At 43.2% G+C, this 26935-nt stretch overlaps 1 protein-coding gene across 8 annotated transcripts in view; it reads left to right on the top strand.

The window, feature by feature from the left end:
* Positions 1-26935, top strand: part of GRAMD1C (GRAM domain containing 1C) — a 92099-nt gene that overhangs the window by 56900 nt on the left and 8264 nt on the right. For all 8 annotated transcript variants that reach the window (XM_014577702.3, XM_075906503.1, XM_075906497.1 and 5 more), the window contains 10 exons: positions 1833-1951; positions 3179-3302; positions 6869-7043; positions 17026-17169; positions 19483-19601; positions 20276-20418; positions 22962-23065; positions 24184-24363; positions 25989-26046; positions 26736-26846. In XM_014577702.3, coding sequence (XP_014433188.2) covers positions 1833-1951; positions 3179-3302; positions 6869-7043; positions 17026-17169; positions 19483-19601; positions 20276-20418; positions 22962-23065; positions 24184-24363; positions 25989-26046; positions 26736-26846 — 1277 coding nt within the window. The remainder of the gene's footprint in view (positions 1-1832; positions 1952-3178; positions 3303-6868; positions 7044-17025; positions 17170-19482; positions 19602-20275; positions 20419-22961; positions 23066-24183; positions 24364-25988; positions 26047-26735; positions 26847-26935) is intronic.

The raw sequence follows: 26935 nt of genomic DNA, 5'->3' as shown, positions 1-26935 counted from the left end.
TAAGTCCCTTTTGAAAAATGAGGTGAGGGGTTGGACTATACAGGTACACTGAGAAAAATGAATGTGAGTTAACTTGGAGGTGTGAATTAAAGTGGATGAATTCAGTTGCCTCAAACCCCTTTATAACACTCTTATTCTGAATTAGCAACCTTTCAGTGAGTTCCGTTTTTAAGTCACTTTGGAAGTGAATGAAACTACAGTGAAGTAAGGTGTTGGTCGTTCTGAGTGTCACCTAAACACTTGTGAAAATTTTACCCAAGGCGCTCATACTGTTTAGGTGCTTATTTTGCAGTGTCACCTAGGATGGTACGTCTACACTGCACGCTTATTTTGAAATAGCACTGTTGCACTTCAGGGAAGTCTCGAAATGAGTCTGAGGCAGGCTTCCCTCATGTAGACATGCTATCTCGATTTAGAGCCCCAGGAGGCACTGAGGAGAAATAACAGAATGGCGCTGGTGAGGGGCTATTTTGAAATAGCAGCAGTGGAACATCTACACACACCTTATTTTGAAATAGGCATTATTCCTAATCGAATGAGGTTTACAGATTTTAGAATAAGCCATCTGTTGTTTTGAAGTTATTTCGAAATAATGGAATTGCTGTGTAGATGCTTGCTTTGTTATTTCGAAATACCGCTAGTTATCTCGAAATAACGGTGCAGTTTAGATGCCCCCCTACAGACTCAGATAAGATCAGAGACCCATTGTGCTAAGTGTTATATGGAGCGAGGTAGTTCCTGTCCTGAGGAGCTCATGATCAAAGCAAATGGGAAAATTGAGGCACAGAGAGATGTGACTTGACAAAGGCCACCAAGATAGTCTCTTGAGAGCTGGGATTGAGATGTAGCAGTCCCTTGTGCTCAGTCTCTGACTAGACCACTCCAACTCTCAAGCTGCTGGGCTGTCTTTCATTGTCACTAAGGGTCACGTTGGTGGTTCAGCGAAGAAGCCAGGTGAGCTGCAGGCAATTGCACTGGCAGGGAATTTGCGATGCCCCACCTCTGTCAGCAGCAGCCTGAATGATGGGGCTCAAGTCAAGGGACTGTGACTTAATAGTTTTCATGTGCCCCAAAGGCCAGCTCTGGGCAGCAGTTTGGGAGTTGGGGTGGAATGGGAGCAACCTGTGATGTTAAGGCAAGAGTGGGCAAGAGGGCCTCCACAGGCTGGATCTGGCGCGCCAAGCCGGTTGCTCCAGCCTACGGCCACCCTGCTATTCTCCCCACCCCCAAGGCAATCGAGACCTGGGGGTGGGGGAGCATGCGAAATCTCCCCCGATCCCGCCAGGGGCGCACGACACCAGAGGGAACCGCTGGCTGTTTTAAAAGAGTTGGCGGTTCTCTCTAGCCGCTTGCACGCCCCTGACAGGGCAAGGGTGGGAGGCAACGACTTCAGGCACTGCCTCACCCCCCAGGCCAATCAGAGTCTGTGGGCAGGGAAGCAAGAGAAGTCTCCTGGCCCCACCTCTTCCACCCGAGGCCCCACTATTCCGGGGCTGCCAGGAGCCACTTTAAAAATTATTGCCCACCCCTGTATTAAGGAAAAGTCAGTCACAAGTTTTCAGCTCTAGTGACCAGTTTATATTGGTTTGTTATCAAATCTGTTGAGCTAGAAGCTAACTGATTTAAAAATGGAAGTGAAGAGTTTCCTTTATAGGGAGGGCTACCAACTGCAGTAGGGTCTAAAATGGGTGCTGCTTGTTAGGCAAGAAGCTTTCTTAGGCAATAACAGGGATGTATCCAGATTTATCTGGGGTAAAGTAATGTCTGTGAATAGGTAGAAGAGGTGCTTCTTCACTGCAGCTTTTGACCAACAACGTGCTTTGCCTTTCCAGAGACTGACCAAACAGGAGTTCTGGCAACTGGTACAACAGAGCTATGGCTCGGAGCTGGGCCTGAACAGTGAGGAGATGGAGAGCTTTTACTCATCCTCTGAAGACAATGGACAGTCTAGGTAAAATGATACTATGGATACGTTCAGGAAATAGTGTTTCCATTGCAGTGTCTTAAAATCCTTCTTCCAAATTACTTCCATTCCTGGCACTAATCTATACCCTTTGTAGCAGCCTTCGCAAAAGAGCTGAAGTACTGACTAGGCATTAAAGAATTGTTTGTCTTTGCTCTATTGTAGTTAAAGCAAAATAGAGACCCCTTAGTGTGGAGAAGTATGAGGACGCTTGTGCTTCCCTAGCTTTTCCTGTTTCTGTTCAGATAAAATAATGTAGGAATTAAGTGTGTCATGTTTTTTGAAAATTCCATACTTGTATTAGTAATATTACTTGAGCTCGGGGATTCTCCATCTTTCCCTTGCTAGGATCTAGTCAGGCCCCTCATTCTAGTAAGCTGTATGGATAGGGCTGAGTCATTATGACCCTCTGCTATCTTTTCATGAACCCCAGGTTGAGACCTGTCTTCAATTATTAAAGTTGAAATTCTTAATATTGCTGCTGTATTTTTCACCTTTTTACGGCTTGTTTATATTTGTGGTCAATGAAAGTCAATTTATCAATTACTCTTTCTTGCTCTGATGTAGCTTTTTTGATCCCTTCAGGTGACCTTGAGCTTCTTTGTTAATTTTCAACATCACTCTTTAAAGAATGTGGTTTTAATTTTATACATGTACATGGGAACATCTTATGAAAGTGAATAAAAATTATTTAGGTTTTTTTTTTTAAATGAATAACACTTAGTGCTGTTGTGTTCTGAATGAAAATGCTTGGGAAATTTTGTATATTCCCTCAAAATCCCACCTGTTTCACTGTACAATCTGTAAAATAGTTTGACATAAGAAGCTAGGGGGATGGGTGTTAGAAAAATGCCTATTATAATAATAATTAAAAAGACACAACTCTTCAATTTGAAGCCTAAGATACTTTTAACTCACTACCATTCACAACATTAACTTTCTCCCCTTGGTTCACCATAGCATTGATTTATTAACTTTGTGGGAACACTGCTAAGCCAGGATTTTCTCACAGGCCCTTGGGGGACCGTGTGATGGGTGAATGAACTGGATGTGGGATGACTGAGCTGGGAATCTTTATGTGGTCATTTGGTTAACAGTTCAAATGTGTGTAGTGTCTGTTTTAAATTCAACAAATCTCCAGTAGTAGGAGCTGGGTGCCATAAACACTAAGAAACTATATTAATAACATCTTTATTCTATTTTTACCTTGGGCAGATCCAGCATTTGTGATGATTCTGGAGACAGGGATGAAAAATTACCCAAAGCAATCAGTGAAATTCACGAACCCATCATTCAGATAACAGAGGCGGAGCCATTTCATGAAAACACACCAACAGGAGTAAGTTATTTAAATAGCCTCTCTTGCTGTATTTAACAAATACAGATGTATAGATCATACAGCCATGTGCGTGTATTACACCTTCTCCAGTGAAGTTTGAGAGAGATTAATCTGGGAGATCTGATTATTGTATAACTTACAAAATGTATGACCATTACAATTAGGTATGCATTTTGTATGATATTTACTAGAGTGACAGAATGCAGATATTTCAGGATTAAAGAAGGAATAGAGAGTTGCTGTCGTTATTAATGTATTGCTACCAGAAGATGTCTGAGTAAAGCCATGAAAACTCATTATGTAGTTTGGAGGTGACCTGCAAACGGGAAAACTGACTCACCCCTTTTTTGCTGCTTTTTGGTGTTTAAAGGGGAGGGCGGGGGAGGAGGAGGGCTGAATCCTTTTTGGGAAAAGGTCTGAGGGATTCTTCTTGATTTTTCACATTAGAAATTCAGATCTTGTCTGCTCCTGAAGAACCTATGGAAAACTAATAGGGCTATGACATCATAGGAATTAATATGATATGATATATGTGTGGTGTGCATTTTAACTCCCATCCCATTACACATATGAGTCATCCAAGGAGATCTCTGAAAGACAAGATACTTGATAGTTTTCATAGATGTTAAGAACAGAAGGGACCTCTGTGATTGTCAGTTCTGGCTTCCAGCATAACCTAGGCTGAAGAATTCCTCCCAGTTACCCCTGAATTGAGCCCAGTAACTTGATGGAGGAAGAAAAATAGTTCATGCCTTATTTATTTTTCCTAAAGAAAAGAAACACCAGGGAAAAGCACAGTTTTCCCCGCTTTGCAGGCCACCTTTAATGCTGTTTAAACACAGCAAATATTTAGCAGGCTGGGCTTTTGAATGGAGTAGTTTTGCTTCCATTATTCCAAGTGGTATTTCCATTCACATTAATAAATGTATCCAATGCATGTCCTCTGAATCCTCCATGCATTCTGCAGGCAAGTCACAATGATAGGCGTGAGAGGATATACAATAATAAATATTTTAGTAGCCATAAGGAAATAGGCCATCAGCATACAGCATGGCTGCTCCTTGATCCTCCTGCCAGTGAGAGTGGTGTGTAAGGTATAGCTCTGTTCTGTGAAAGAGTCTAGGAAGAATGAAGAGTATTGCAATTTTGTAATCATTTATGACACATCCCACTTGATTTTGGGGGCGGGAGGGGAAGGAGAGCAGTGTCAGACTTCTGCAAACAGGATTTGCCAGGCTCTTGAATAGCATATTCAAGTCTGTGTTCAGTTTTACTATCACTGACCTTTAGTGAAACATTTTGATACTCTCAAATAATGTAATTTCAAGAGCATTTCAAGGGTTTTTGTATCCCACAGTTAATGTTTAAGTTACTTCTTGAAAAACTATGAAGTTGTTGTTAATTCTCTATCTTTTTCAGAGAAAGTGTGCACCCTTTGTGTGCACCATCAGTCAGTTTTCTTTTTAAAGCACAGTGCATCTCACAGTGTACACCAATCTGTTACCTAATTTTCTCTGCCACCAGAAATTGGTGCTCACTTATCAAGGCACATGGTGGTGTTCTTCTTGACAAAAACTGCATGCATGCTTCATTCCCCATTCTTGGAATCTGCAAAGCACTGGGACCAGTTCTGTTCAATATCTTCATCAACGATTTAGACGATGGCATAGAGAATACGGTTATTAAGTTTGCAGCTGATACCAAGCTGGGAGGGGTTGCAACTGCTTTCAAGGACTTGGTCATCAGTTAACCATGTACCCAGTGTAGCGGGTTCAACTCACTTTCCGCACGGCTTCTTCCCTCAGGGTGGCTTTGGGGAAGTAGCTGGCTGCTCCGACGCACCCCCTTTGGGTGTGGTGTCTCTTCAGGGTACTGCTCTCCGGCAGTGACCACTCCGATCTTGGTCTGTGCTCCCTTCCGGGGGTGGGGGGGTCATCGTTCTTCCTCCACTCTTCCTACAGGGTCCTCCCTATTCCCTAGGACCCCTAGTTCTTCTCCCACTCTGCCTGCCTAGTTGCCTCCTGCAACCCTGTCTTGCGGGCTTATGGCCTGGGGCTTCCCTGGCTCAAACTCCCCCAGCCTATCGCAGCTGCCTTCTTGCAGCTCGGCCTTTTAGGGCTGCCTCCATGTGAGCCCCGCCCTCCATGACTGCCTCCTTGCAGCCCCTAGGACCTCAGGCCGGGTAGCCTGGATTTGCTAGGCAGAAGCCTCCTTCACTGCCAGCAGGCAGGCAGGCTAGGATGGGCTGGGTTGGGCTGGTCTTTCTCCTCCTCTCAGGAGCTGCTCTATATGACCTCCAGCTGGGCCCTGGTTAGCCGCCGAAGCTGGGCTTCCTCCTGACTCCAGGTCTCAGCCCCTTAAAGGGCCAATACAGGGCAATGCCCTGGCACACCAGTTACGCTTTCAATTCCCTACTATAAACCTGCTCTTACAGTCCTAGGGTACATCTAGACTACATGCCTCTGTCGCCAGAGGCATACCTGGGTGGTCGACAAATGCCTTTGATGTCAACACCTGCATGTCCAGACTATCGCGCTGAGCCGACAAACAGCCGATCAGCTGTTTGTCGGCTCAGCGCGGCAGCCATGTAAATTTAAATGAAGCGGCGATTATTTAAATCGCCGCTTCATTTTCCTATGCCTGGTAGCCTAATCTACATGCTGCTGGCGACAGAGGCATGTAGTCTAGACGTACCCAAAGTTTTCCTAATGTCTCACCTAAGTCTCCCCTGCTGCAGATTAAGCCCATTGCTTCTTGTCCTACCTTCAGTGGACACAGAGAACAACTTATCATAGTCCTCTCAAATGTTGACCACTGTTGTCAGGGCCTGAACCCAGTCATCTTTTCTCAAGACTGAACATGCCCAGTTTTTTAGCCTTATCTTAAAGGTCAGGTTTGCTAAATCTGTCATCATTTTTGAAACTCTCCAGTTTCTCCACATCTTCTTAAAGCCTGGAGCCCAGAACTGGACCCAGTACTCAACTGAGGCTTCACCAATGCTGACTAGAGCATAATAAACTCCCATATCTTATATATTGACCATCAAGCAACTGGATCAGGTTAACCTGTATTTAATTAGTCTGTCAATAATACCCCTACATCCTTTTCTTCAGTACTACTACTTAGCCAGTTATTCCCCACCCTATAGATGTGTATTTGATTCCCCTCCTTTCTAAGTGTAGTACTTTGCATTTGTGTTTATTGAATTTCATTAGGTGAACATTTGCCTGCCTAAAGATTTATAATAGTCTGGCCCCACAAGTGTCCGAGTTCAATAGATGAGTCAGTCAGTAGGAGTGCCTCCAGTGGTGCCCTGTCATTTCACTCCCTGTTCAGTGGCGAGGAACTGATTTCAGCTGAAAGCTTCCAATTGGCAGAATCTGCAGTGGAATCATATCAACTGAAGAGAGAGGCTGGATCCGGAGAAGGTGTTTCAGAATCTAGGGGCAGAATTTGGACAGCTATCTTGTTTACACGTGTCAGTTGTAATTTTTGAGTACTAAGGTTGTGTATGAAGTGTTTACGAAGGTTATTGCAGTGAATTATACCATTTGCTGTTCCCAAAGGGCTCTGAGCAGGAGGACTCCCAAAATGAGAAACCGGACAAGAAGAGCCCTCTGTTGCCTTCAGAAAAGAAGCCAGTTAAGATGCAGAGAAGCAGGCTCCCAGCACAGTCCCTGGATCAGATCGAGAATGAGAATGTCCTGGAGAAGAGCAGTGCCTCCAATAGTGATGAAGAAGGTAGGTGAGCTGCTCCTTTAGAATCCAGCTGAGAGCCATAATACGAACTGTTGTCTGCATCTCAAAGTAGTCTGCAAGCCCCTTGGAGACGACGGACATATCAGGGCTGTCCAAACGTGTGACAAAACGAGGCTGCATCAGAAAATAAAGTTTTCTGAAGCTAGATCTTTTTACAGAAATTCTTTTTCCAAACTGCTTTTGAAATGACACTTTTTTGGGGGAAAGAACCACACAATTTTGAGAGTTCAGAGTTTTAAAATTGTGGGAATTTCTCCATTTTTTACTTTTCCAGCTTTTCCCAGTTGGAAAACAGTAAGGGATTTTTCTCTCTTATTTTCACAGAGAACAATGCCTCTTTTCCATCTAATTCTAGAAAATATCCCAATTGTACTGGGCGGGGTGGGGAGAATTTCTGGAGAAACTGAGTCAGAGAGCAGGGAGAGATTTGTCCAACATCATACAATACATGTAAGAACTTGTTCATTATTTTTACTGTTAGACCATGTTTCCTCGGCTTTTCATCTTTGAAACACATAATGCATAGTTGAAAGAGAAATGCGAAAAAGAGAGGAAAGAAACTTTACAAAATGTTTGTGACTTGGCTTTCTGTTTTAGAATACAGGCAGTCCCCGGGTTACATGGATCCGACTTACATCGGATCCCTACTTACAAACGGGGTGAGGCAACCCCGCACTAGCTGCTTCCCCCCAGCAGATCAGGGAGACGCGAAGCTAGCGCCCCCCCAGCAGACCAGGGAGATGCGGACCGGCTTTTCTCAGCAGACACCTCAGCTTGAGAATAAAGGACTGAGGGAAGTGAGGTGTGGGAGAATAAAACTGAGCTCTGGAGAAATGTTTGGCTAGAGTTTCCCCTACAATATGTACCAGTTCCGACTTACATACAAATTCAACTTAAGAACAAACCTACAGTCCCTATTTTGTACGTAACCCGGGGACTGCCTGTAATAGGTTAATGTTAAACTCCCCAAAAGAACATGTGCAGCCAATATCCCTGGCTGCCATTAACAGGGGCTGCTTGGTAGCAACAGCCCCTGTCTGTGAGGGGGGCCCAGTTCCCTGCATCCCCTATCCTCCCCCTTACTTCTGATAGAGGCAGTGGGCAGGGGAGGGAGGAGGCGGAAAAGAGGCAGGCAGTATGCTGCAGAGAGCACAGGGTGAGCAGGGGCTGCTTGAGTACATTGAGTACAGAGCAATTGTACATTTGAAAAACAGACACACCCGCAGTGGGAACCTGTGTGAGCCATTTCCCCACTGTGCCTCTGCCTCCTCTGCCCCCTGCAGAGATGGTGTTGGGGGGAACCGGTGCTGGCTCCTACTCCCTGCACCTGCTCCTCTCTGATAGGCAGCAAGTGGGAGGGGAAGCAACTAGTTGAGTCACTACTCAACTATCAGATAAGCATTTGCTTATCGGATAGTCATCTAGTCGCTTACATCCCTAGTTGTGTGGTATATACCAGTGTTTCTCAACTTTTTTTTTTAATTAAGTACCCCCTTTAAAAAAAAATTATGAGTACCCCCAGTACCTACAGTTTTCAGACGCACAGCATATTTTTCTATCATTGCAACACATTTGTTTAAACAACTGAATCGTAGCCAGGCAGGGGATGACGTTTTTGGGTGTAAAAAGTACAAAAATAATAAAGTGCTGTAAAACTTAAAACAAAAATTCAGTTTTCTCCAAATTTCAGTTGTGTTGATGCACTCCCCAGACTTCTCTTGAGTACCCCTAAGGGCACATACCACTGGTCGAGAAACACTGCTATATACATTGTTTCATTGCATTCGTCCATCACAGATATATTTCCTATAGCAATGGAAAGTTACAGGCTCTATCATTTTTGAGTCCTTCTGCGGTTTTCCTCTTTGTTCTAGAGCTCTAGCTTTTTATAATCTCTGGGTAGTTTCTTCCCAATTTGAAGACACTTATAATGTGAGCAATTGACTATTAATCCTAATCACCCAGCTGGGCAGATAATGTTCCTAACATTAAAATAGTAAAAACAAAGATCAGCCTTATCTTAACAGTAACTTTAAAAAGTAAGTTGAGACTATTTTATTTGTAATGTTAAGCAAATAAAATCTGACACTCAAGTAGATTCAAGGCCTTTTTTTGAAGAAGAAAACTACCTCCTATTCATGCTTCTTGTCCTCCAGCTTTTCTAGGGCAAGCTCTTTGTTTATTCTTCAGAGCAGGACTTTCTTGTCCTGCTACATAACCTGGAAAGTGATTAAGGTTTATTCTATTCATGCTTGGAATTTTTCCTCTGTTTCCCAGTCTGCTATCTTCTAGCACAGTGTTTCCTAATCTTTGAAAGCTGAGCTTTCCTCAGAAAGAAATTGCAACTGCCTTTCAACTTCTCCATGTGACATTTTAGGCCTACCATTTAGACATCATCTATACCTTCCGGCTAGTTTGTCGTGCCCACCTGTTCTGCACGAATTGTGCTTTGCACTTTGGGAAATGCAGTTCTAGCCGGGGGAGTGAGGAATGACCACATGTCTGTCCTCCAGCAACTTCTGGATTTTATGTGTTATTACTAAATCAGTTAAACCAGAGAGTGCCAGAGTTTTGCCTACACTAGGGGCCCATTTGTTGCTTTCACTTGTTCAGCTTCACCCAGTGTTTGCACCAGTGGAATTTTCCCCCCTATCTTTCTCTAGAGCTGACAAGGCTTTAATAGTGCTGTCAAGGCTGATTCCCCACTCTGGCACAATAAATGCAGAAGTGGGAGCCCGCAAAAGTACCCCAAAACCTTATCTTTTCAGGCCTTGGTATAAAACTTCCTCCCAAAATCTTAAAAACCTAGATTTTGAGGATAAAAATCTGCTGCCACCACCCAAGTAATGATAAGGAAACCAGGGGAGAGATCATTTGAGAAATCTCTCCTCTAAAGTAAAACCAAGACACACAAATTAACCAATACCAGGTTAATAAAAAGAAAAGAGAAAGAACTTTTATTATCACCACAATATTCCTGTTACAAGCGTAGTGACTAGATGGAAAAGTCACCACTTAATATACTCATGGTGAGTTCCACCATGGGCCAAAACTTAGTTACAAAGGAGAGAAAAACCCATTTTTAAATGCACAGACATCAGATTCTCATTCCCAAACCATAAAACAGTAAAACCTAACGGATTTATGTAAACTTTACCCTACTTACAGATAGTGAAGAGTCTTTCCTTGGAGGGAGACATAGTGTCTGTCCCCCTCAGTAGCTGGAGAACAACTGCTCAGAGACAAAGGAGGGAAAAACCAAAAAAATTCCTTTGTCCCAGTTTGAAATCCCTATCTGCATTTCTATTGGCTGAGCAGATACCTGCCTAGTTAAAGTTAACTCTTTTGTCCCCAGGCTGCTGCCCATCCCTCATGGTCATGACAAGTGCACAGATGTCTGGTGGCCCAGGGATATGGGCTTCAACCTGTGGTACCATCGTCCTGGGTTCAGATTCGGCAGATGCCCACCATTGGCATCCCCTTGTAACCAACAAAACCCCTGACCAAGCTCAAAAAAGAAAGTAATAAAATCTACTGAATTAAAAATGAAACCCCCAATCCCAAATGGTGTTTACCTCAAAAAGGAAGACATGCCAGAGACTGCATGACTAAAGGGACTTCACTTTTTGCTAGCAATTTCATAAGGAAGGCACCCACATACTACCAAGATGGGCAGCATAATAAAACTATAAGATGGTACACAGAAAATAGACTAGTCTGCCTTATCAGTTACTTAACTATGTACAACAGAGGAACAACTATAAGTGTCTTAAATTCTGTTTAAAATCTTAAGACACACACATTAATTGTATTTTTCACCTTTAATTTCCATTTTGAAAAGCGACAGTTGGAGTGTGAGAAAAATTTTTACTGTACGCAAGTGTTTGCTTGAATGTCTGATGTGAGAACCAAATAAGTTCACTGAATGTTTGATTTTTGTCACAGATAGGTGGGATCACACGTTTGAAATGTGGAATGACTGAAATAAGTGCAGTTCCATTTGTTTGGGTACACACATTTCCATCCAAACAGTACACTTGAGGAATAGGAACTATGCATCTCAATATGTTTTTCACAATGGTAATAAAAGCATGTTATATGTTTAGTTTACAAATGCCAAATGCTTATAGCTTTTAAATTTTTTAAAACTATCTGAGTTTATCTAATTTTTTTAAAAAGAAGCTTTTATTAGTTTAAAAGATAAGGCTTTCCTTTCCATGGCAACTCTGAAATCACCTAGAAAAATGTATATTAATATAAATTTTTTAGGTGAAATCCATCATGCGAATTATCAGCCCAACCATAACTAATAGAACTGCAGTCCTAAAATATGGCTTGTCTAGTCTACATGATTGTGCTCATTCATTCTGCCCCATTCCTGTCTGTGAAAAGGTTTCATGATTTTGATTCCACTTTCTGCTTGTCAAGGACTCTGTTCTGTGTGCACAATGTGGGTGATATGTTTCCAGTGGAGTGCGAATCTGGTTCCTTATCTTTTCTCCAGCTGTTTCTGGTTGCCAGGTCTCTGGGTATACAATGTGGCTGATATATTTTTCCACTGGAGTTAAAAACAATTTATAATTTCTTTGATATGCCCCGTTCTTGTCAGTTTGGTTTCTTTAGAGTTCATTTGTTTGGCATGTATTATTTTGAAGGGGGCGGAGGGTTGTGCTGTTACTAGGATTTAATGGGATTTGAGCTGAGGCATTGTTTCAAAGGTAAGCAATTAAGATTTTCATTACCTGTGTATCTTTCCAATTGTCTAATTTGCAGATGAGGGTTGAGGGGTTCCCCCTTTTTTTTAAATTTAATTTTGTGCAGCAAACCTATAGGAAAGACTAATGTAATGGGTCTGATTTCTGCATTGTCCAGCATTGTCTACTGTCATTTACATTGGTACAAAGTGGTGCAAATGCTACCAAGTCCAAATAGTAGCATTTTATATTCACTTTGCACTGGTGTGAATGACCACATAAAGTGCAGGGCACTTAGAATTGGGAATGCTTTCTCCAAGTTGAGCCAGGACATTTGAGGCGGTGGATTCACTCTTTTACGTTTTGGACAGACCATTGCTCTTTTTTATGTCATCTGGTCAGGCCAAAAGAATTATGAAATTCCACTTAATACAATTGCCTTACAACTTAGGCTAGTGAGTGGGACGCGTGAGTGGCCCTCCATCATCTCAGTGAGCTGCAAGATTGGCGTAACCAAGACAGTCTCCCGAGAGAGAACAGTTTTGCCAACTGCGCTTGCACACCTAGAATGTGTGGGTTGTGCTGCTTGAGTCGTAGCAGCACTTTGATTGGATGCAGAGGGAGCACACAGCTCTTGCAGTCAGTGTTGTGAGCAATCAGAATGCACTTGATTTCACGTACCCTTGCTTTGTATGTGTGTCGTTTTAGTAATACCAGTAGGAAAAAAATCTCCATGTGGATGGACACCAGCAGAATTTGGCAAACTTGCACATGAGCAACAGTAAACAAAATGTTTCGTGGGTAGGGATGTAAATGGTTACTCCATTAACCAGTTACCCAGTAAACCTTAGGTTTACCGGATAGGTAACTGGGTTACCAGCTGGGTGGTGGAAATCTGGGCAGGGCAGCAGGTAGGGCTACAATGGCTCCGGGTGGGAGTAGGCAGGACCAGAGCCCAGCTGCACGGCCATGCTGGCAGCCCTAGCGCTGTGCCCCAGACATTGGCAAGCAGGATCCTGGCTGGCTGTGCTGCAGGGGCAGCCTCAGGCCCGCCATGCCCCTGGCACACCACACTTTGTCTGTTTAACCAGCTAACTGTTTAATCGCTAATTTACATCCCTACTTGCAGGCCATGCATAGATCCCCGATGGGCCACATGCGGTCCAGGAGTTGCAAGTTGCCCATCACTGGGCTAGAATGATCCATTATAGGGATTTTAAATATTGATTAACTAATCGAATAGTCGATGGGACTTCCATCGACTATTTGATTAATTAATAAGGACTACCGTGCATTCCGCCTTTGAAATGTACAAGAGCCCCAGCATGGACCCTGGGTTCCACCTGGTGTTTGAATCTTTGAAATGTACAAGAGCCCTGCTGAGGCTCTTGTACATTCAAAGCGGAAGTGCCCGCATGTAGCCTGGGGCCAGCGGAGGACTCCCCATTGGCCCCAGGCTCCATGCAGGTTCCAACTTTGAAATGTACAAGAGACCCAGCGAGTGCCGCATGGAGCCCAGGGTCAGTGGGGGACTCCCCATTGGCCCCAGGCTCCATGCAGCGTTTCAGTCTTTGAAATGCACAAGAGCCCCTGCTGGGCTTTTGTACATTTCAGAGAGGAAGTGCTGCTGCTATGCCCCTGCCCCATCCCATGGAGTTGGGGGAAATACCCTTTCCTCTTCTCCCCCCTCTCCCCCGCCGCCTCTTTGTGATAGAGACAGCAAGCGGGGAGAAGTGACTAGTTGACTGTGTTGACTATCTGATAAGCTTTTGTTTATCGGATAGTCGACTAATCGATTGGTTGCTTACATCCCCAATCCATTACGTTATCAAACTAGCCTGTCACTTGTAGATACTTTCTCTCAAAGCCTGTTACAGGAGGACATAAGTAAAATGAGTTTGGTGTCCGCAGCATGGACATGTGTCTATGACAAATCATCAGCACGTGATCCTGCAGACAAGATGCCCAGGACTGGAAGAGCAGGCACTTTTACATGTGAATATTGAGGAATATGGGCAAAGCTACCTGGAGGATGTTTGCACAGGATCTTTGTGACTCACCAGTTCTAACAGTACCTCATTTGCACAGGCATCAAATCCATATAAGCAGTACCCAAATACAAAGCTGAGGCCAAAAAAGGGGCAGCGTTTCAACGGGAGAGTGCTTTGAATGCTGACACAGAAAGTGACTGCTGCTTCGTATTCTCTCCAGGGATGACAAGTGGGGGTGCCTGAGGAGCCATGTGCATCCCAAGGCGAGAGGGGCCGGCCAGCAGGGGGACTCGTTGGGCCGGCACCAGCTGCAGGAGTCCATGCCCTTACACTTACCAGCAGCCACAAGGAAGACGCAGCAAAGTGGCTCTAGCTCACGCCACCCCGGGGAGGGTCCAGCTCCACACTCCCCAGCAGGGAGCAGTGGAGCTGGAGAGCAGTGCAAGGACTGCCTTTCTGGGCTTTCCCTGCCACTATCAGTGAATGCAGGGAGCCGTGGACTCGCAGGGGGACTAGTGAGGAGAGGAGACAAGCAGCAAGGAGGCTCCAGATTGTGCTTCTCTCTGGCCACATCACACCGCTTCTTGCCAGGATGTGTTGGGGCGATTTCGCCCCTCCCCTGGAACTGCACATTCGGAGCCACATTGCTGAACTTTCCCCATCACTGCCCAGGAATGCAGAGTGGAGGGAAGAGAAGGGAGAGAGCGGTAGCACAGACTTTTGCTTCTGGTGTTGGCCACAGGGCCCCACTAGTCCCATAGACTGCCTCAGCAAGGTGGGCAGAGCAGGGGTAGGGATGGGTGGGCAGAAGAGCATTGTCTTAGTCCTTCCCTGGGCTGTGGGGTGGGGGGCACTTGGCCAGTGTCCTTGCTCTGTCCCCATCACTGGTTGCCTCTGATTCTATCAATCTCAAATAATAATGACAATTTTCCCACAAAGTAGCATAACTTAACACCAAGTGTTTCAAAGAACGCTGAGAAACTGGAGGTAAAAATATTACTCTCCATTTTTACAGCTGTTTACTTTGTGCTTTTGACTGCACTTTGTGTGTTCATCAGTGTGACATTTCCTTATACAGCCAATAAATCTTCTAGGGGTTGTGTGGGTCTATTCCCACAGCAGTGGGGCAGGAGGAGGAGGGGGAAACACTTCTACATATCTATATATTTTAGAGTGCATCTGTGAGTCTGATTGTTCAAGAACTCCTTACTCCAAACAGTAAGAACGAGGGCCACCAAATATGGTATGTAACTTGCTGTTATCCTAACTTAAAGCAAGGTCACTGTTTGGTCGTGCTAGGAAAACGGGAAGTGTGGGGAATGGGACTGTTTTCCAGTACGTGGAAAGGGAGGGGTCAGAGAAAGGAGGGACACGAACCTCACAGTGGCTGCTGGAGGCAACGAGCCCGCAGTGGAGAGCTATTCTACAAAGTGTATGCTTGGGGGTAGCTGTACCACCAAGGGAGGGGCCAGCAGGGCTGGGGCTCTGCCATGTTGCCTGCCAGCACACCGTTAAGTAGCCCCCCACAGGCCCCGAGCAGGCTAGGAAGGGAGCTTGGGGGAGAAACAGGCCCTAGGTGGGCTGGAGGGGTGGCCTGGGCAGGGAGGTGTAAAGAACAGGCCCCTCCCTCCCACACGTCCCCAAGGCCCTACCCTGGAGGATCCAAGCAATGCCAGGTAAGTCTGTTAGTGATTGTATAAGCCCAATAGATTTGGCAGAGGTCTGGGAGCAGGACCAATACCTAAAACTATGTCTTACCCTTTTTTTTTTAACTAGCTAGACATATTACAGGGACACAGGCAATGTAAAATGTTTGTTAGCCGTGATTACTTAAGGATAATATCAACCACTTGAGGATGAGGATTCCTAACTAGCATATAATATCAGATGTTATGCACCAACAAATTTTAAATAGCATTTTTTTTTCTGGCAGATGTTAATTAAAGAAAGTATCTGACTCCATGTAGATTAGCTGGCATGCAGTGTTCAAAAGGGATATTTACACCAAAATGTATACACTTGCTCTCTCTTTCTAAGGATGGTAAATAGGCAATACAAAAGCCCAGAAGCAGGATAGGGTGAGATATTAAAGCTGTCAGAGCTAATATGATAAACGTAAAGCTCGTTCAAACTCTGACTGGCATGGCATTTACCTGAAATTCTACCCAGGGCTGCCAGTAAATGTTATTGTGTTAGGCTGCAAACACTCCCTGAAGTCCGGGCTCCTGGCAATATATTTTAATGCAGTATAATTCTTATCACAATAAGTAATCAGTTACAGAATTGGTTGGCTAAACAGGCATCTCTCTGTAAACCCAGTCGTCCTCTTCTGGTCCAATTACAAAAGGAGAAGCATATTTTGTAATCCAAATATAACCCAGGGAGAGTTTATGTGAACCTTATTTTAGTCTCCTGTTTGAAATGTAAGTAGGGCACTCAGCTTTGAATTCAGCATCCCGGAAGTGCAAAACTGATGGTACCATAAAGGTGATTGCAGGCGGGAGGGGTCACTTGTCTGCATATCACACCTGGAAGCTTTGAATTGGACAGTTACGGGACTAGAATACTAGGTGACTGAAAGCATTCTTGGGGGAGGGGAGGTAGAGAATAGATTGAGCTTCCAAGGCTACCAGCCTCCCTTAAAAGGAATAATCCTCCCTAGTTATCACAGCTGAAACTGAAACCTCTACTGCTTAATCTTGGTAGTGAAGGGTGAAGGCAAAAGCAAGTAGCGCAGCAGCTTCAGAATGAAACTCTGCCGTGGAACAGCATTGGGGCTCCCTCGAGACAGCTGGAGTGAATGTGGGAGAAGAAAGCATTCCCTCACAGCTCTTTGTTAATGGGGGACAAGGGTAGGGCAGGTTCCTGTGTCCTCCCCAGGATTACAGGGTGGAAGCATACATCCTTACATCGCCTCCTTTCAGAGATACATGGTAGGTAAAACACATTTCATTAAGATTTTTAACTTGACAGGGACCATGTTACTGAAGGAGTAAATGATGCTATTGAAAGAGGCTGATTGTCACCAACCTAGCCTTGTTATCTGGCAAAGTACTGGTGAAAGGAGAGAGGACAGGACTGTTTGGAAGACCAGCTCTGGGCTGTTTTGTAATGGTGAATATCATGCTATTAGGTTGTAGGATTGGAACAGAAGTGTGGATTCATATGTGGTTCCTGATTGAACCAGTAACCACATATTAAGGGATCAAACTTTTTTACCGTAGGCAGATGACAGGGCCATCCAGTTCCTTAACCTGTTCTTCTCCATTTCCTTATCAGCCAAGGAGACTGTCTCTGAGAACGACCTGCATGGGAGACTTTTTATTGATAGAGTTTTCCATATCAGCGCGGACAAGATGTTTGAAATGCTTTTCACCAATTCCCATTTTATGCAGAGATTTCTCAATACCAGGAACATAGTAGGTAATATATTTTCTCCTTTAATTTCCTGTAAAGCTTTATGCTGGAAAAATTACATTCTTAATCTTGATGAGACATGTTAATATAGAGAGGAAAGTGCCACCAAACTCCTTGTTGTTTTTTTGTTGAAACTCAACAGATTCTGCCCCTAAAGGGGGATTAAATTTGCTTTTAAAGATAAGATTCTGCTTTGAATGTGTTTACCTAAAATTGTTCCTTTCTGTCTCACTGTGTGCATTGAGACTCAAAGCTCTGACCTGAAGTAATAAGGGTTTGCACGTTTATTTCTTTTTGCCAAGACCGGGTTTTGGACAATGAGCTGGAGTCTCTTCTACCTACTACATCAGCATCAGAATTGTTAACTCCGTTCCAGTGACAGGACTAATCAGATATAGCTCACTAATGGCAGTGATTGGCACAGGTGTAACTGAGGGAAGAATGTGAAGGTAGTAGCACTGGCCAGGAGTTGTAAGGGGATAAGTGGAATGTCAGGATCTTTATATCAAAATCTTTCTTATTCAAAATGAAAAGAAATGTAACTGAACTACCAAGGTGTGTACTGGACTAGATTGAGTAACCTCGTGGATTTTACAGCTGTAACCTGTGACTGTCCTCACTCCACACTCTTTTCATTGTTTTAAGTCCACTTATTATGTCCTGGCTCAGGGCTACTCAACTTTGGAAGCCCCAGGGGCCAAAATGGTTCTCACAGCACATGCTGAGAGCCGCAACTTAAGTGTGGTTTCATATGTATGCAAATAGCTTCTTTCACACTGACAGGCACGAATGCAAAGATTAAGGCAAGACTACCCAACATGCAGGCCCCATTTAAGTCAGTTCTGCTGATATTAATAACATGCAATATTTACCCGATTTCCACCCATATGACGGCACTTTTAATGAGCAATGACAGTCCAGGAATTTAACTACTAAAACATATATCAACAGAAGACCATTATATTGATTCACCATTGTGGAGCGTGTTCCCAGTGGAGGCCATGTTCAAAGGACCCCACCTGCAGGCTGCGTGTTAAGCCCTGTGTAAACCCAAGCCACACTGCAGGCCACAAACAAACGGGCCATGGGCTGCATGTTGAGTAGCCCTGTCCTAGCTAATATCAAATTTTAGTTTCTTCAGATCAGGGGCCACATCTTTCCATCTGTACACCATTTTGACTAGCATATTTTTGATGCTTTTCAGTTTTTCAAGAGCCTGAAAGAAATGAACTTTCATGTTTAGATATGAGGGCGAGTGTGAAGGACTGTCAGGAAAACAATCTTTATAAAGTGTTTCTAAAGTTAATCGAATAAAGAACACAGAAACAATACCCTCTTTGCATTCACTTTTCAGAGTAGAACTTTCACAGTACTCTGTAATGTTACAAAATTAAAACCAATCACATATTCAATTATTTAAAGTTACTGCTTTATTGAATAAGATATTGGCTCAATAGTTTTGTTTCTTAAAACATGTTATATTCAAGTAATAGTAATGTCCCTGCAGTGTGCTCATAGAATAAATCATTGCCTCCTGCTAAATAACACTCCCAGTCTTTAATTTTCTGGGCAAGTATATTTTATTCATTGAGACCATAGAAACAGAAAATGAAGTCCAAATGAGAGTATTTGGTCAGGGTCCAATTCAGAGCAAATCAGCAAGAACTGACTCTTTCACTAATGCAGATGAACCTTATAGTCTTCCTAGACAGATGGGACACAACATAGTTTTTCATTAAAAACCACTTTTTCGTTTTACCCATGGTCTAGTTTGCTCTTCTGCCAGACATAAGAATCTAGACATAATGGCCAGTGTGTCTCTTACGTTGGCTCTTCGGCACAGCAAGCTGCAGTTTTCCCTATTCTTGTAAATTACCAATCAGCTGGATTTGGTTCTAGGATGGCCTCTCCACTGAAAAACTGCTATGTCTAACAGCAGAGAACAAATTACAAGCAGAAAATGACCAGACAGTGTGTACCCCTACCCCCTCAATACACTTCTAAATTCTGACATCTAACCTCATAGGTGGAGTTCTCCATTACCTTGTCCGTGTTTACACCTATTCAGAATTGGTGTAAAATGCTCTCTGAGTAGAGTGAGCGTGTGTAAAGCAAGGGAGAATCGGGCTATCTGGCATCCCTCCATGAGTAACATGATCCGACTATATTGTGTTAAATAATAAACATACAGGAACTCACCAAGGAGAGGAGCAGACCTTTACTCTGTGGTTTATTCTGAAGCCACTTTCAGCCACGTTAAGGATTAAGACTGCTTCCTGTACGTTGTTGGACATTAATAATTATACATTTTGTGATTAGATGCTGTATCAACTCCTTGGAATATGGATGGCAGTGGCAATCAGTTGAGGACCCTCACCTACACCATAATTATTAACAATCCGCTCATTGGGAAGTACACAACTGCAACAGAAAAGCAGGTACTGTGTGCATTCACAATGTACCCCAAAATAAGGGCAACCCTCACTGCAGTATCTGCTACAGTGATGACCATGCTGCAGAGTTAAGAGTTTGAATGTGACCCAGCAGATCCGTGTATCATTTATGGTGGTGATGATCATCTGCCCTCTTCATCTTTAATAATCACTTGTATAGTGCCTTTCCTCTACAGAGAGGCTCAAAAAGCTTGTTGAACATGTGTTGTTTTATAGACAAAATCTAAGACCCAGTACATTCAACAGTACAGTTAAATGACTTGTCGAATGTCACACACTGGGTTAGAGGCAGAACTAGGACAAGAACGCAGGTGTTTATGGCCCCCCGTCCCACACTGAGAGCTCTAGACCAGTGGTTCTCTTCCTCTTTCATACCAAAACCTCCCTGTCCTACTGGGATCTAATTAGGAGCCTTCTCCCATTTGGCAACAGGGGATGGACAGTGGTTGCCAACCCTGAGACTCATTTCAGTGGTCACCATGCATTCTCCACCTGTGTCATTTTCATAAACTATTATAGGGTCTCTCCCTACTGCCAGTAGTTTTGTTGCTGGCATGAAGACTCCAAAGACCAAAGGAAAGAGAACTGAGACTGTGTATTTAAAATATCCCCCCCCCCCACCTTTTCTTTTCTTTTTTTCTTTTTTTTAATATGAGTAGATCCTGAATAAACAAAAAGAAAAAGATCAGTCTTACCGGGTAGACGCAGAGGTGCTGACGCATGATGTCCCATACCACGATTACTTCTACACTGTGAACAGATACCTCATCATCCGCACAGCCAATCAGGAATGCAGATTACGGTGAGCCAGAGCAACGTGCAGCGGTGGGGTGGGAGAGACATGTTGTATGCACTGAAATATGTTTACTATAAAGGAGATGTACACAGCCTGGAAAAGCTGAATTTCTTCCCTTGAAATGTGGTTCCACTGTGGAAAAAAATATCTGTAAATGGCTCCCCGTTATTCTCTGTATGTTTCCTGTAGGTATTAGTCAGCTCTAGTGGCTTTAGTGACAAAAATAAGGTTTTACTCCAGTGCCATGCACAGCCAACGGAGCATCAGGATAATGAGCTGGGTTGTACTGCTTCTTGGGCATGCTACATGGAATTGTTTACTTCCAACAATACACAACTATGCATGCTCCTGCACAGTTGTTATTGGCAAAAGCACATCATGAAGACTCTTAAATTACCCTAGTGCAAGTGAAAGTGGAATTTGGCTTGCACTGCCTCTGTTTCTGGTGACGATGCTCAAAAAAAAGAGAACCCAGCTTGACTCTCACATCCCAAGCTGACTTTGAGACTAGGGAATCATGAAAAGCATCTTGCAAACTGAGAACATTTGATGTGAAAATCACTGAGACACAATGAACATGAACCTTCCTAATATCATTTTTACAATTGCTTTTCGGAGCTGACGCATACTGTGTAAGACACTAGGTCTCGTAGCAGTTAATGCTCAACTGGGTTTGGTTTTAGGCTGTGATCTCTGGCTCTGGGAGAATGACTGCAAAGGGGAGTACCCTGTGCCTAGGGAAAACTGACTGCCTTCAGCAACCCAGCTAACTGATGTAAGAGCTTGTCTTCACGTACTGTGGAACTGCAGCATAGCTACGCCACCTTAGTGAAGACACTATTACACCAATGGGAGAGCTTCTCCTATCAGTACAGTTAATCACCATCCTGAGACTGTCTACACTTAACCGGTAGATTGGCACTGCTGCAGTCAATGCAACAAGTGTCAATTTAGCAGGTCTTGTGATGACATGCAAAATCCACAGGAGAGCTCTTTTCCATAGATTTGTGTATTTCACCTCCGCAAAAAACATAAGGCGATTGACAGGAGGTGGTCTCCTGTTGGCAAAATGCACTATAGCCTCCGTGGTATGTTGATCTAATAGTGTCAACTTCAGTTACGTCATTCACGTAACTAAGTTGCATAACTTAAATCAATTTGCCGTAGTTATGTAGCTTGAACCTGAGAGGTAGCAGCTATGTCTATGGAAGAAAATAAATAAGGAAGTGATATTTACTCCTCTTTAACATAAGAACGGGGGATTATCAATTTAAATTAATAGGCAGGAGGTTTAAAACAGAAGGAAGTGTTTCTTTACATGTTGCACTGTCAACCTGTGGAACTCCTTGCAAGAGGATGTTGTGAAGGCCAAGACTATAACAAGGTTCAAAAAAGAACTAGAGAAGTTCTGTGAGGATAACAACATAAATGGCTGTTAGACATAAAAAGTTCCAGGGTGATGCTCCAACCTCTGTTTGCCAGAAACTGGGGATCACTTGATGGTTACCTGTTCTGGTCATTCCCTCTGGGGCACCTTGCATTGGCCAGTGTCAGAAGACAGAATACTGGGTTAGATGGACCTTTCGTCTGACCCAGTATGGCCGTTCTTTTGTTCAGAAGCTACCCAGTCAATATAATGCTATCTACACAGGGGGTTAGGTCGGTATAACTACGTCACTCAAGGATGTAGATTTTTCACACCCTTGAGCAATGTAGTTATACTAATATAGGTCTGTAGTGTAGACCTGTCCTAAAAAGCAGCACTGACTGGCTCTGAATGGAGACTCCTCTGGTCCTTTTCATTCAGATGTATGATCATAACATCTCAAGGGGAGAGGGATATTGGGTTTAAAAGCAATGCATATAGAGTTTAGGAAGTTAGAAAATACAGTATGTGACACCGTTTGTAAATCCAGGCTATAATTAGAGCTGGTAGAAATTTTTCCGATAAAGATTATTTTGTTGGAAAATACTGTTTCATCAAACCTGAAACGTCCCAAGGGAGCATGTCAATTTCAACAAAATTATTTTCAAAACAATTGGGGGAGAAAAATGCATTTTGATAAGGTCAAAAGCATTCCATTTTGACCTTTAAAAAATGGAACATTTGAACTTTTTTTGTTTTGAAATTTGGCTTTTTTATATGATTTTAATATAAAGTTGAAATGAAACTATATACATTACCTGAACATATTTTTTTCCCAAAAATTCTTATTATGTGAGACAGACAGTCTTTTCCATTCAAATTTGGAACTAAATCAAATTTTGAAATTGTGAAATGTCCTGTGAAATGGAGATTCAAATCCCCACAGAGCTCTAGTTGCAATTCAGTTCATAGTTTTTCTTTACCCATGTCTAATCCCTATCTTTTCAGTTTGAGTGCTGCCAACTGGCAATGTCTTGTCTTTTTATAATAGTGACTCTTTTGGAATATGGACAACAAGTAAAAACTTGCTCCTGAAGCAATAGATTAAGAGACAGACCTCTGCTTCTGGTACATATTACCCAATGTATAACTCACTTTACCATTCCATTGTATGCTGTTGCAGGGTTTCCTCAGATGTGAAATACAAAAAACAGCCATGGGGCCTCATCAAGTCTCTAATTGAGAAGAACACCTGGGGTGGAATAGAGGAGAATTTCAAACAGCTAGGTGAGGATTTGCTTTTTGTTGCTAAAGTCTGAAATAGTCTTTGTGGATGGATCTGGTAAATTTTAGTGATCATGAAACTGATTCTACTGGAAATAAATATATAAAGTGTGAGATTACCTTTGTGTCCCCTTCAAGGCAGAGAATCCCTAAGGGTATGTCTACACTACCCTCTTAATTCGAACTAGGAGGGTAATGTAGGCATACCGCACTTGCAAATGAAGCCCGGGATTTGAATTTCCCAGGCTTCATTTGCATAAGCCGGGCGCCGCCATTTTAAAATCCCGGCTGGTTCGAACCCCGTGCCGCGCGGCTACACGCGGCACGAACTAGGTAGTTCGGACTAGGCTTCCTAGTTCGAACTACCGTTACTCCTCGTGGAACCGTTACTCCAGTTAGGGATTCTCTGCCTTGAAGGGGACACAAAGGTAATCTCACACTTTATATATAGGAAGCCTAGTCCGAACTACCTAGTTCGTGCCGCGTGTAGCCGCGCGGCACGGGGTTCGAACCAGCCGGGATTTAAAAATGGTGGCGCCTGGCTTATGCAAATGAAGCCCGGGAAATTCAAATCCTGGGCTTCATTTGCAAGTGCGGTATGCCTACATTACCCCGCTAGTTCGAACTAGCGGGGTAGTGTAGACATACCCTAAGTCAGTATATTGCTATCTCAGGGGAGGGAGCACTGTATTGTGCTTCTACTATTTTATCAAAGGGTTCCCACAAAAAGATTAGCAATAGTCTCATCTCCTGGGGATGAGGTCAGCTCCCAAGAAATTGGTGTGAGGATACAAAAAAAAATCCATTTATCTGATTTCCCATTTTAATCAAAGTGCTTCCTTGGTTGTAGCTATGATAGAGAAAGCAACAATGCTTGGCAAATGCATTAAACTTCACTGTGCTGGAACAACATGCATTTCATATCTGTAAAGTATGTGCATAATGATGGTAGTGCAGGTCTGTGGTGCATTTTAAGGAATCTCTTATCTATCCTCTCTTTTTTTCTAGAAGATAACAGCCTCTATTGATCTGCATACCTTGCCTATTGTTTTCTCCATAATGTGACCTTTCCATTTGAAAAGTGAAGGGAAAATAAACATTGTATTATTTTTCAACTGTAGAATCGGATCTACTAATGCAAGAATATGCAGCAAACCAATCTATAGAAGATCCTGGGAAACTTGTTGCCCTAAGAAGACGCCGACGGAATTTACACCGGAATATGGCAGAGCTGCTTCCTAAGCGTTCCTCACAGCACTCTTCGGGGGACATTGGATTAGAGTCCCAAGGCAGGATAGTAGGTAGGTATGGAAGCATCTTTTCTATTTCAGCTGCTTGTCCAAACTTTTGTTAGAGAGGGCATTTTAATTAGTAAGGACTTGTCTATACTAAACGGTGGACCAACACTGCAACAATCGAACCACCCAAAATTGATTTATCATGTCTGTTTAGACATGATAAATTGACCTCAGAGCACTCTCCCCTCTACTGTGGTAGAGTATCTGGAGTAGACAGGACAGCATCCCCCGCTGACCTTACCATGTGGAAGACACTGCGGAAAGTATGTCAACTTCAGCTACACTATTTGCATCACTGAAGTTAGGTGGGTTAAATCAATGGGGAGGCTGTAGTGTGGACTAAGCCTAAGACAGAACAAATGTAATGCAATTGTATGTGTGTTTGATATACCCAGTTAGGGAAAGACAGCTGGATTAATAATTAATGTTTACTTTACATTACTAAAGCTTAGATATACAGAATCTGGAGCATGTCTGATCCCTTTTGCTGTGACAAGCATCTGCTGAACTCAAGTGTAATCTATAAAATATTTTGCTCCAAGATAACGTTAAACACAGCACAAAGCTTGCATAGGAAAAGCAATAAAACCCGATTTTAAGAACAAAAGCCCAAAACACTTTTTATTTTTTTTACTTTGAATGATCAGATAATCTAAATGCAGTCCTTGAAATGGTTACAATTGTACAGATGTCTCTTGCAGTCATCACCCCAAATCTTCTTATTGGTTCGTATTTTTAATTAAACTGACTTCTTTTTCAGTCCGGCTGCTTCAATAATTTCTGGGGCACTGAAGCTCATCTAGGATTATTACCCCTTTCTGCCACTAGATTTGACAGATTGACTTGTAATGAGTCATGACATATAGTAACTACTTTGAAAGAGAAGAGGAACATCTGTGTACTCAAGTGTGCCAGTGAACTCTGGTTTATATGAAACAGCTTAAATTGTAACCACTCAGCTGAGGACAGGCCCCATTTCAGCAGGGGCTCGTGTGCATTTCAAAGGTTAAATGCTGCATGGAGCCTGGGGCCAGTGTGGGAGTCCCCCAGGGATTCCAGGCTCTGTGCGGTGCTTCCACTTTGAAATGCTGCATGGAGCCCGAGGACAGCGGATGAAATGCCGCATGGAGCCCGGGAACAGGTGATGGAAAGAATCTTGTCGATCTAGCAGTGTTTTGCATCAAGATTTAGTGTGGTGTAAATACATTTCTCAGAGGCATGAATTTTTCACAATCCCGAGTAACATCACTAGGGCAATCTCAGTTTTAGAAACATAGAACACTAGAACTGGAAGAGACCTTGAGAGGTCACAGCAGGACCAAACACCATCTAGATATTTTAGGTGTAGAAGAAGTCTAAATCAGGTGCATACTTCACAGCACTGCTTTGTATTTGCATAAGAGATGAGCATGTAACCTTGATTCTTCAGCTGAGTCTTCCATTGGGATGGATAGAGAAATAGATTCTGTGATATGCATAAAGGGGCATCCCAAAATGCACAGAGCTGGTGTCGGTCTGTCTGTCCATCCAGGCTGCCCTCTAATTCACCACTTGCTGTACACTGTAGACTCCTATTTAGGAGAATTAATGTTGAGCATTTCTAACTGGATCTTTTCCATGCCCTACAGGAAGGAAAAGGGATGCTGCAAGGAAGACGACAGCCATCATTGTAGTAATGAGCATCTTGTAAGTACTCCCTGATGTTAAACCCCAATTTGACTGATGCCCGAGAGCTAATCTTATTTACACCTGTATGAAAGCAAGAAACAACTATTCATGCAGTTCAGTGCTTCTCAAGCCTGTGGGATATGGACCACTACTGGAGTCGACTTTAGAGTTCTTCAGAGTAAAACCCATTCAATATTGCAAAGGGATGGTTTCTTACTTTGTGTTTCCATGGCACCTAGCACAGGGCTGCCCTCAGGAGCAAGTAATTGTGGGGATTGAAGGGGGGGGAGAGGGAGGAGTATCACCCTGCATCCAAGGGGATGAAGACTCCAGGAGAAGAGCTCAGTTGCTGTATAGTATGTAGAATAAAAACGCTGAGATGCTGAATTAGTTTTTGTTGCTACTCGTTCATGACTGTTAGTATAGTACATGTTCTAGTATTCATCTACTCCAGTTTTTAAAATGCTGAATGATGCGACTTCCACCACTTCTCTTGAGAGGTTATTTCACAGGATAATGTATCCCATTAAGACGTTCTTGATGCCTTAAATTCCCACATGACATTTTCTCACTTCTTTCCGGGGGTGGGAGGAGAGAGTCTGTTCCGATGGGGTAGTACATTATTCATTCTGGCCATCATGGCTCAAATGATACTGCAGAAGCAAAATGGTGGCAGTGATTAAACCAGTCTGATTTTCTTTATACAGTTTGGTGCTCTTGGTTTTGCTGAATGTGACTCTGTTCCTCAAATTATCAAAGATAGAACGTGCAGCTCAATCATTTTACCATCTCCACCTTCAGGATGAGAAGTCTTTAAAGTAAGTGAATTTCTGACTGAATTCTTTGTCTTCTTCCAAATATAAGAACCTGATTAATTGGATTAGACTCATAACAAGCAGATTTTAGG

The sequence above is a fragment of the Pelodiscus sinensis genome, chromosome 1, assembly GCF_049634645.1.
Source record: "Pelodiscus sinensis isolate JC-2024 chromosome 1, ASM4963464v1, whole genome shotgun sequence".
NCBI classification, from domain to species: Eukaryota; Metazoa; Chordata; order Testudines; family Trionychidae; genus Pelodiscus; species Pelodiscus sinensis.
This window is presented reverse-complemented; position numbering and strand designations above follow the sequence as displayed.